At 30.9% G+C, this 10,823-nt stretch overlaps 2 protein-coding genes and 1 non-coding gene across 4 annotated transcripts; 2 read left to right on the top strand and 1 right to left on the bottom strand.

Annotated features, from left to right (window-relative positions):
* The first annotated feature begins 745 nt into the window (after window positions 1-745).
* LOC11423148 (probable receptor-like protein kinase At5g18500) lies at window positions 746-5,494 on the top strand. 2 transcript variants are annotated; one of them, XM_003626110.4, is made up of 9 exons: window positions 747-909; window positions 1,191-1,228; window positions 1,324-2,040; window positions 2,364-2,468; window positions 2,618-2,740; window positions 2,809-2,979; window positions 3,098-3,227; window positions 4,248-4,460; window positions 5,122-5,494. In XM_003626110.4, the coding sequence occupies exons 3-9, from the start codon at window positions 1,355-1,357 to the stop codon at window positions 5,236-5,238; spliced, it is 1,545 nt and encodes a 514-aa protein (XP_003626158.1). In that variant the 5' UTR covers window positions 747-909; window positions 1,191-1,228; window positions 1,324-1,354; the 3' UTR covers window positions 5,239-5,494. The 2 variants fall into 2 exon arrangements, with proteins under 2 accessions (XP_039683525.1, XP_003626158.1); XM_039827591.1 differs by having other exon boundaries at window positions 746-1,228.
* A 3,057-nt stretch (window positions 5,495-8,551) lies between these two features.
* LOC11424459 (F-box/kelch-repeat protein At3g06240) lies at window positions 8,552-9,773 on the top strand. Its single transcript, XM_024771105.1, has 3 exons — window positions 8,552-8,676; window positions 8,800-9,178; window positions 9,264-9,773. Exons 1-3 carry the CDS (start codon window positions 8,552-8,554, stop codon window positions 9,771-9,773), a joined length of 1,014 nt encoding a protein of 337 aa, XP_024626873.1.
* A 977-nt stretch (window positions 9,774-10,750) lies between these two features.
* On the bottom strand, window positions 10,751-10,823 carry TRNAF-GAA (transfer RNA phenylalanine (anticodon GAA)). The gene has a single exon. It is a non-coding gene; the product is annotated as a tRNA-Phe (tRNA).

A 10,823-nucleotide genomic window follows, 5' to 3' on the forward strand; every position in this document is an offset into this window, starting at 1 on the left:
TCTTCAAATATGACTTGAAACAAACACTCTCTATAGTATTCTTTCAAATTCAACCATATCAAGCAATATAAAGTTTTTCTCTCATATAAAAAAAAGTTTAATATTATGGAATTTCATTAAACTCACGGGAACTTTTACGGTACACCCGCAAATTAAGGTGTACCGGTACTCTTACTTCAAAAATTTATAAATTAACTATTACTTTTATGAAATAAAAAGCTATTTGTTGATATTTATATTTTAGAAAATATCATTTAATAAGAAAAAACATCATTTCATTGTTTATAAAAATCATACTAATTTTTTTTACATTTTATTGTAAAAAATAATCAAAATTCTCTATTACGAGTACTAAAAATTCAGAAAAATCAAATTTTATTTCGTCGATGTTTTTGATAAATAAGATTTAATTATTATAATTATAGGTGATAGAAAACAATTTTTCTCTTCAAAAAATAACACATTTAACTATTAATTTAATGATTTGGTGTACCAATACACTCATATCTTTGGGTGTACCATAGAATTTGCCTAAACTCTATTACTACTATGATATGACAGCTAAGCGTGATTAGGCAAATTTATTGTGAAACAAAATCACGCATGGCAAAAACATAAATATACTACAGTGTTTGGACTTAACAACAAGCTTCTACAGTTAAGTACAGTAGTTTTTGGCAGTACAGTCCATAGTAATAAATTCACAGCTCACCTCACACCATGCAATCAAAAATCAAAATGGAAATAAAATAAATTAATTACTGATAATGAGTCACATTCATACAAAGAGATGAGATGAGAAAAATCCCAAAGAAGGAAGAGAACCTTATTACTAACCTTACATTACATAATTCTGAAATTGATGTTTCTTTGTTTGTTTATTAGTAACCCATTTTTATGAGTTGTAAGGTATCTATTACCTACCACTGATAACTCCACCCCTTCTTCTTCTTCTTTTTTCCGAATTATCATATATCACACAAAAAAATATGTTTTTTTTTTTTTTTTTTTTTGCATTAGATAGTTCCATTCTATCTTAGATTCATTCACATTTTCCACACCCCACGTAAACAATTTTCACCTATTTAGATATTCTTGTTTTTTCTAACAACTTCCTAGATTTGGGCTGTCAAAAAGATCTAACCTTTATGTTTTGTTCTTTTGTTTGTCTCTCTTCACTTATGACAAAGTTGTTTCTGAGATCTGGGTTTTGAAGGTTTCACTAAAGGTTAGTTTTTTTTGTTAATTTTAATGTAATGTTTGTATTTTATGAATATGTTCAATTATGTGAGTTAATTAAATTGTTTATTGCATGTTTTGTAGGTCAATTATTATCAAGGTTTGTTTTTGAAAAATGGGTTCTAATCTGAATGCTGAATTATCAAAGAAAACTTCTTTTTTTGGTATAAAGGTTTGGGAAATTATTGCAATTGTAGTTGGTTTGTCAATTATAGTTATTCTCACTGTGTTATCAATTTGCCTTACTTCAAGAAAGAAATCTAGAAAAGCTAGAAATGAGATTCCTGTTACTGAGATACCAAATGTGTCAAAGGAAATCAAGGAAGTTAGGGTTGAACAAGTATCAACAAATGGATTTACGCCTCGTGACGGAATACTTTTAACCATTCATGATAAATCCAGTGACAAGGAATCAGACAAAGTTATGGTTCATTTAGGTTTAGGGAAGAAGGTGAAGAATGGTGATAGCAGTAGTCATTCAGATTCATTTCATCAATACATGGAGAGAGATGGGGGTGGAGGGTCACATTCGCAATCAGGTGAAGAAGGTAGTTCGGGAACGGTTACTGTGTACAAACACTCTTCGGCTTCATACCCTTTAACAGCTCCTTCGCCTTTATCTGGCCTTCCGGAATTCTCTCACTTAGGTTGGGGCCATTGGTTTACTTTGAGGGATCTTGAACTTGCTACAAACCGGTTTGCGAAAGAAAATGTACTTGGTGAAGGTGGTTATGGAGTGGTTTATAAGGGACAGTTGATCAATGGAAGTCCAGTTGCAGTTAAAAAGATACTCAATAATATGTGAGTTCCATTAGAATGCTGAGCCTAGTTTACCTTAATTTTGTTTTCCTTAGCGCCTTTTTGGATAGACTTATTTAAGTTAATCTACTTACATAGGCTCTTGTGAGACTGTTTGGAAGAGCTTACGGAAACAACATATGACATGTTCATAGTTGTTTTCAGCTTATTTCTATAAGCTCTTCATGATAGTCTATGAAAAACAATTTTACATTTTGTTCCAGAAATAGCTTATACATAAACCCTTGTACAATAGGCTCTTCTGCGTCTCCTTATTATTAGGCTGAAAATTCAACTTTTAAGTTGTTCTTTTGTTGGTATAACAGCGGTCAAGCAGAGAAAGAATTTAGAGTGGAAGTTGAAGCTATTGGTCATGTCAGACACAAAAACTTGGTTCGACTTTTGGGGTTCTGCGTCGAGGGAACTCACAGGTATCCATATTCTCAATTACAAAAGTATGACTGTATGAGTAGTATATCCTCAACGTATATGATTTTATCATAATCTGCTTAATTTTTGCTGGAATTAATGGTGATCATAATATGAATTGCAAGTTCTTTAATCTGAAATACATTTTCAGGATTTTAGTCTATGAGTATGTCAATAATGGAAACTTAGAGCAATGGCTTCATGGAGCCATGCGTCACCATGGCTATCTTACGTGGGAAGCACGCATCAAGATTCTCCTTGGCACAGCCAAAGCGTGAGCCTCTACATCTATGCTTTTCATTTTCTTTGTAGTCCTTGTATAAAGCAATATACTCGTTTCAGGCTTGCGTATTTGCACGAAGCAATTGAGCCAAAGGTGGTACACCGAGATATCAAGTCAAGCAACATATTAATTGACGATGATTTCAATGCTAAGGTTTCTGATTTTGGTCTGGCCAAATTACTGGGTGCTGGGAAGAGTCACGTCACAACTCGAGTTATGGGAACCTTTGGGTCAGTATTTTCTTGCTCCACCCTTGAGAGTGGTGAATTTTTCCCTTGCTAAGTATTGTTATACTATTTTTAAGAAAAATCAATTCTTATATGCTTTTTCTCTCTAAATTTTTGACAGATACGTGGCTCCTGAATATGCAAACACTGGCCTTCTAAATGAGAAGAGTGATGTTTATAGCTTTGGTGTTTTGCTATTGGAAGGAATCACTGGAAGGGATCCAGTTGATTATGGTCGTCCGACAAATGAAGTGAGTAAACTAATATTATGTCTCTGGGACAAAATCCAGCTTGAAGTATGTGCGTTTGATTGCGTTGATTTACTTAATAATCCTGAAGTGTTAGATGTAAGCTTTATTTATTCAATATTGTGCAGTTGTGGCTTATCTTCACAAATGTTTCAAATAGACTACACCTCATCCTTTTTCCGGTCAATTTGAGAATAAAAGTTGCTTCTATCAATATACTATTAAGAACATATTTGTTCATATTATCAGATACATCGTATACCATTATGTTTTCAATTGTCTGGTGCATGACTGATCTTATGATATTGATACGTGATTTTTAACCATAACCTCATTAGGATGACGTTATGGTTAAAAATTGAGCTGTTAAATCGCAGTTAGGATTCAAAGTTAATCTTCGCTTCTGAAGCATCCCTTTCAAAAACAGGAAACATGAACAACATTATCAGGAATGCTAGTAACTATCATGTCCGTATGTTTTTAGCTGTCCCTACTATTCTACTAGAGTTTGTTCCTTCTTGCTGTATACCTTTCAATGTTCACCAGCTAAGCTTTGTGGGTCACAGCTTCCTTCCTTTTTAACAACATTTTGAGTGTTACAGATAAGGTGGCATATACATTGAATGATACATTGCAATGAATTTTTTTCTTCTGCTCGAACAGCTAAACATTTCTCACTGTTCAACTACTACTATTATTACTATGACTATGAGGCACTCTTCTATGGAACAAAATCCATTACTGTGCACTTTTTAACATAGTAATAGATAGTTGGCATCCTCTAGATTTAGTTTTAATTTGAGTCGTTAATGATTAAATCTAGTTTAACTACGAAGTATGAACTCTGGCCTGGCACCGGCAATTATTATCAGAGGATAGTTTGTATAGAGGATTAATTTTGCTCCATTAATATTTATTATTATTTATTAACAATAAATGTGTTTTTTGTTACTTATTTCTACATGGAAACTTTTTTATCAATGGTTTTTATTGACCTTTACTGTGAAACGTCAATGCTCTTAGGTGAATCTAGTTGATTGGCTGAAAATGATGGTTGGAAATAGGAGATCAGAAGAAGTGGTTGACCCAAACATTGAGGTGAAGCCATCAACCAGAGCTTTGAAAAGGGCTCTCTTAACTGCTTTAAGATGTGTGGATCCAGATTCTGAGAAAAGACCCAAGATGAGCCAGGTTGTACGTATGCTGGAGTCAGAGGAATACCCTTTAGCAAGAGAGGTTTGTTCTCTCCCCACTCCGTCATTAAATCATTAAAAGCTTACTAATGTTACTGTGCTAATACTAAGCCAAGCTAGCATGGCTTGTCGCAAGCGATAGTTTCCGAAAAATTTATGTTGTGGAGGCAACACTCATACAACTTCTGATGGGATACCAACCATATAGTATTAATATCATATATGTTGGCCGCTAATATATGTATGAGAGAGAGAGAGAGAGATCGAAATTGTTGGACGGACAAAAGGCGACCATTATCATGATGGATTTGGATTGTGTGTAGTGTGACTGTTTGCAGTTATCCACATCTGGACTGTTTGATTAAGATTGGACGGTCCAGATTTCAATGCAGATTTTGCTTATGTTTTAAATAAAACATACAGAGCTTGAAATCTGGATCATCCGGTCTTTGATCAGACGGTCCTGATGTGGTGGATTGTGTGCAGTCATGGGATTGTATAAAATTGGTGGAATTGTATAAAATATTGAACCAGCAAGTCAGGTGATCCAACTGTTTATTCATCGTCATAAAATTGTTATGTGAACAGTTTATTAGAACACAAAAGTTGTTATATTCTCATTCAGAAGATTAATCTTATAATTTTGGTTCCTTTTTCAAAATGAATTTACTGGCCTTTTATTTTTTCATTGTGTGGATGTTCAGGATCGAAGGCACAGGAGAAGAAATCAAGGGGGTAGTGCAGAAATTGACTCCCAGAGGGAATTTTCGGACACAGACAGGAGTGAGATTCAGAGTTCTAGAGAAGAGAGCAGAGGGTAACGGCACACACGACTCAAAGGCGGATTCTTTTCGAGAATCAATGGTTTTTACTGGGATGTATAAAGTGGTAGTTTTTGTTTTTTCGAGTAGCATTTTAGATTCTTGTTTTTCCCTTTTATATGCTTGGGTTTTTGTTTTGGTCTGTCCTATTGTTTGTGTATGAAAGGGGGGCTGGTATTGGTAAGATAAAAACCCAATCAACTGGGTGTGTACATAATCGGATTTCTTCTTAAATTTCCATTATTTGTTCCATATATTTGTTCTGCTTGCCAGTTGCCACTGCACAAAGTTCAAGGGTCCAATTTTTCTCATCCTATCATAAGTACTTCGACAGTTTTATTTAACGATAAAAAATTCAATATATCCTTCAATAAAAAAATCCAATAGAAAAAAAAATGCAATGTTCATAGGTACTATTTATTTTCTTGAATATATAGGCTTAATTGCACTTTTGACCCCTATCTTTTCAAAAGTTGCGATTTTAGCTCCCTAACTAATTAAAATATAAAACATGCCCGTTTGTATTGGATCTTTGGCAGTTTTGACCCCAAAAGTAGAAAGATAGGGGGCCAAAAGTGGCCTTGGGGGCCAAAACTGCCAAAGATCCAATACATAGGGGGCTGTTTTGTATTTTAATTAGTTAGGGGGCCAAAATTGCAACTTTTGGAAAGATAGAGGCCAAAAGTGCAATTAAGCCTACAATATACGCACAACTTTTTATGCTCATTTTTTTAGAGGTTTTTATTCTCAAATTAAAAGGGTGAAATTTTTTATTCTCAAGAATAAAACAATTTTTTTTATCTATTAAAACGTAGTAAAACACAACTACCAAATAACTACTATTTTTTAAGTTTAAAAGAAAACCCAATTTCCTCTATTACTTTTACTAGCGCTCCGTGCACGTCTGTCTTTTTTTTCCTGCTTTAACATGTGAAAATTATATGCAATGTTTTTTTTTATGAAATTTTGATATATGTATGTTTGAGAGTTTTAAAGATGTTTGCCAATTTTAAATAGTAATAAACTATATTAATCTTTTCTCAATAATATAAAAAATATAATAAAAATTCCTATCTTTTTTCTTAATAGCAAGTTTGTTTAAGAGTATAATTGAAATAATAAAAAATTTAGTCTAAATCATGTATTTTCTTTATATATTGTAATTGATTATAGATAGGTTAAAGATTCTTGGAAATAAGAAGAATTTACCAAAATATTTGTGTTAGAAAAGCAAACCTCAATAATAAATTTTAAAACTTATATATAAATTTTCCTTAAAAAAAAACTTATTATAAATTTGTTAAGTTTGCTTTTTTTTTTTTTTCGAAATAAAAAACAACAAAACACCTAAAAATTCTTTAAATATGTTTTTGGTCCCTATAAATATACCAACTTTTCATTTTAGTCCCTCTAAATTTTTTTCAACTTTTAGTCCCTATAAAATTTTCAATCACTACTTTTGGTCCCTTTTTTTAAGTTAATGTTTGTATTTTTTAATGAAATTGTGCAGAAATGTGTAGAATATTGTAAAACAATTCTCCAAAAAAATTAGAATTTTTTAACAAAACATAAATTAAATATGAATTTTTAACCGTCAAAAATATAAAAATTCATATTAAATTCATGTTTTGTTAAAAATTCTAATTTTTTTAGAGAGAGTTTTAAAATATTATGAATTTTTCTTCAAAATTTTATTTAAAAATATGAAAAATATATATGAATTTACTTTAAAAGAGGGACCAAAAGTGAAGATGAAAAATTTTTAAGAGATTAAAAGTTGAAGGAAAATTTTAGAGGGACTAAAACGAAAAGTTAGTATATTTATAGGGACAAAAAACATATTTAACCCAAAAACTAAATACCTAAAAATAGGGTTAATAGACCTTTACCCCCCTGTAAAAAAAAGATTTTGGATTCGGTCCTTGTAAAAAATTTTTGTTTTGGAAAAACCCCCTAGACCAGCTGACTGTGCATTTTTGCAGATGTGGCATGCTGCATCACCTCTTTCGGATGACGTGGCGCGCTGACAGTATAATTATTTTTATTTTTTATGGGGTACACGTGGCATTTATGATTTTTTAAAATAAAAAATAAAAAATAAAAAATTCTTAAAAAATTGAAAAAAACGAAAAAATAAAATAAATTCTGGAAAAATAAAAATATTAATAAAAATGATTAAAAAAACGAAAATCATTATGGAAATTTAAAAAAAATCTGGAAAAATTTAAAAATTCTAGTAAAATCTAGAAAATTTAATAAAAAAATCTGGAAAAATAAAAAAAATTAATATATATCGAATTTTTCAAAAAAAATATTAAATAAAATCTGAATTAAATTAAAATTATAAAAAAATCGAAATTCTATTCTTCATGATCTAATGTTATGTTTTTTTAATTATGAATATACTTTCCAATATTTTCATTTTCTGTATAAAAAATAAAAAAACAAACTTTTTAATTTCGAAAGAAAAATCTGAACTTTCATTTTTAATTCTATTCTTATTAGATTCATAAATTTTGAAACATTGTAAGTTGCTGAATTTTTTATAAATTAAAACTTCTTAATTTCGAAAAAAAAATATGATTTTTTTTTTTTTTTTTCAGAATTTTTAAATTTTCCTCTTTTGAAAATATTATGGAAATATGAATTTTTTGAAATATATTAATTTTTCCAGATTTTATTTTATTAAATTTTCTATATTTTTTTCATTTTACTAGAATTTTTAAATTTTTCGAGATTTTTTTTGAATTTTCCAGATTTTTTATATTTTTATTTATTTTTCCATAATTATTTTCGTTTTTTTAATCATTTTTATTTTTTAAAATATTTTTTCGTTTTTTTCAATTTTTTAAGAATTTTTTAATTTTTTTTTTAAAAACAATCATAAATGCCACGTGTACCCCATAAAAAATAAAAAATAAAAAAAATTATACAGTCAGCGCGCCACGTCATCCGAAAAAGGTGACGCATCATGCCACATCAGCAAAAATGCACAGTCAGCTGGTCTAGGGGGTTTTTCCAAAACAAAAAAAATTTACAAGGACCAAATCCAATTTATTTTTTACAGGGGGTAAAACCAAAAGTGACCTATATTACAGGGGGGTAGAGGCCTATTAACCCCCTAAAAATATTAGGCGTTTATCCCCGTACTAGGAGCGAATTTTTTTTTTATTGTTAGTTATAGGTTTATGAATTTCAAACAAAATTATGTTTCTATAAAATCCAATAAAGTCCCCATCCAATATGTGCAACAGAGTTTTTCCACTGACTGCACAACGCAACGCAACACTTGAGTGAGAGTTTTCAATTAGAGATGGAGAAGTCACTTTCTGCAACCACCTCCTTTAATGATCACATATATGATGATGTTGCCTTGGTTATTCTCTCAAAATTGCCTCTCAAATCTTTGATTAGATTCCGTTGTGCACGTAAATCACGGTCTCTTTTATTCGAAAACTCTTATTTCATGGACATGTTTTAAAGAAATTTACTATCTAATGATCATTCTTATTACGATGATACATCTCTTCTATTACATCATTCTACACCATGGCATATCAGTCGCATATATGCACCTGTGTTGTATTCTCTTGCCGGTGAGAGGTTTGATAATATTGTCAAATTGGATTGGCCAAATCCTTTTCAAGAGCAATTTGACTTTAACTTTAATATTTATGGCAATGCAAGTGTTAATGGAATTCTTTGTATTGAAGACACTGGGAGAGTTGGGGGCATTCATTGTATTCAAGAATTACAGAGAGTTGTATTGTGGAATAGAGCTACAAGTGAATTCAAAGTTACTCCTCTGAGTCCTTTTGCGTTTGATTCTCCTTGTTGGCATCTCAGTATCAGTCTTCATGGATTTAGCTATGATCAAGTTAGAAATGACTATAAGGTGATTCGTCATATAGTATTTTTCCCAAAAACCTACGAAGATGAGGTTGAGACATGGAAAGATGGATATCACTCTTCCTTGTGGGAGATATATTCTTTGAAAAGTAACTCTTGGAGGAAATTTGATATAGATATGCCCTACACAATATGATTGTAGTGGGGGTGTTCAAGTGTATGCAGATGGAGTGTGCCATTCGTGGGGTGAAAGTGAAACGCAAGATGAAGTTTATTTGGTTTCATTTGACTTGAGCAATGAGGTATTTGTGAAAACATTGATACCTTCAACTATGGATGATATTGATTCTAGAGTTGTGTTTAGACACTTAAATGTGTTAAATGGATCAATTGAATGTATTTTAAATTATGTAAATACCGGTATTTTTCACATATCAATTTTAGGTGAAATTGGAGTGAAGGAGTCATGGATCAAACTTTTTATTGTGGGTTCTTTGTCTTGTGTCGACCATCCTATTAGAATTGGTAAGACGGGTGATATATTCTTTAGAAAAGAAGATGATGAACTAGTTTCATTTAATTTAAGCACACAGAAAATTGAAGAGCTTGGTGTTAAAGGTTATTCACTTTGCCAGATAATAGTTTATAAGGAAAGCCTTCTACCGATTGCCAGAATCAACAATTAGACTTTTTTCTTTCTTCCTCCGCATTATGATTTTAATATACAAGGATTATTATGATTTTAATTGAAAAGCATTGATTTTCAGCTTTGTATGTTATAACTTAAAATAATGCTATAGATATAAGTGCTGTTTTATTTTATTTTTTTACTTTGTGAGAATATTGGTATGACAACAGTTCACCAGTGTTGATATTGATTATCCATATTATGTGCTGCTATGATGTAATGAACAAGAAGCAACTCATAAAATTATATGCAAGAAGCAACAACTTGAATACTATGTACGGTGAAGAGGAAACAAAAACAAAAGGCAAATAATAAAAAGGCAAAATTACACTTTTAGTCCCTTAACTTAATTTCAAGTAACAGTTTGGTCCTTTATCTTTTTTTCATTTTAATTTGGTCCTTTTTGTCCATTTTCATATGAATTTTTAAGCTTAAAATTCATGATTTTATTTTCTTATGATCTTTCAATCTTCAAATCTATGATCCTCGTCTATGTTTGTATAAGAATATTAGATTTGAAGCTTGAAAATGTATATAAAAATGGACAAAAAAGACCAAATTGAAATGAAAAAAAGATAAATGACCAAACTGTTACCTGAAATTAAGTTAAGGGATTAAAAGTGTAATTTTATCTTAAAAAAAAAAGGTTAATTTACTTATATTTGAGGTCATAAAAGACTAGTTATGAATTAAGCAACCAACACCAAATGAACCGGTTTGCATAGTAGTTCAAAGGCATCAACAATCATGCTTATTTGTTGAGCAAATTTTAACGGTTTAAAAATGGATTGACACCTAATTAGACGTACTAAATGTTCCATACATAATTACGGTTCTCAAAACTAATGAAATCTACATCTCAAAACTAAATGTTCCATACATAATTAACACGACAAAACGCAATTGCTTTTTGATCCATGACACAATTCCGACCACATACTCAGCTCGAAAAAGGAAAAAAATAAAAAATAATTATGCGGTGAGCGTGGATCGAACACGCGACCTTCAGATCTTCAGTCTGACGCTCTCCCAACTGAGCTATCCCCGC

Source organism: Medicago truncatula, chromosome 7 (assembly GCF_003473485.1).
Source record: "Medicago truncatula cultivar Jemalong A17 chromosome 7, MtrunA17r5.0-ANR, whole genome shotgun sequence".
Taxonomy (NCBI): Eukaryota; Viridiplantae; Streptophyta; class Magnoliopsida; order Fabales; family Fabaceae; genus Medicago; species Medicago truncatula.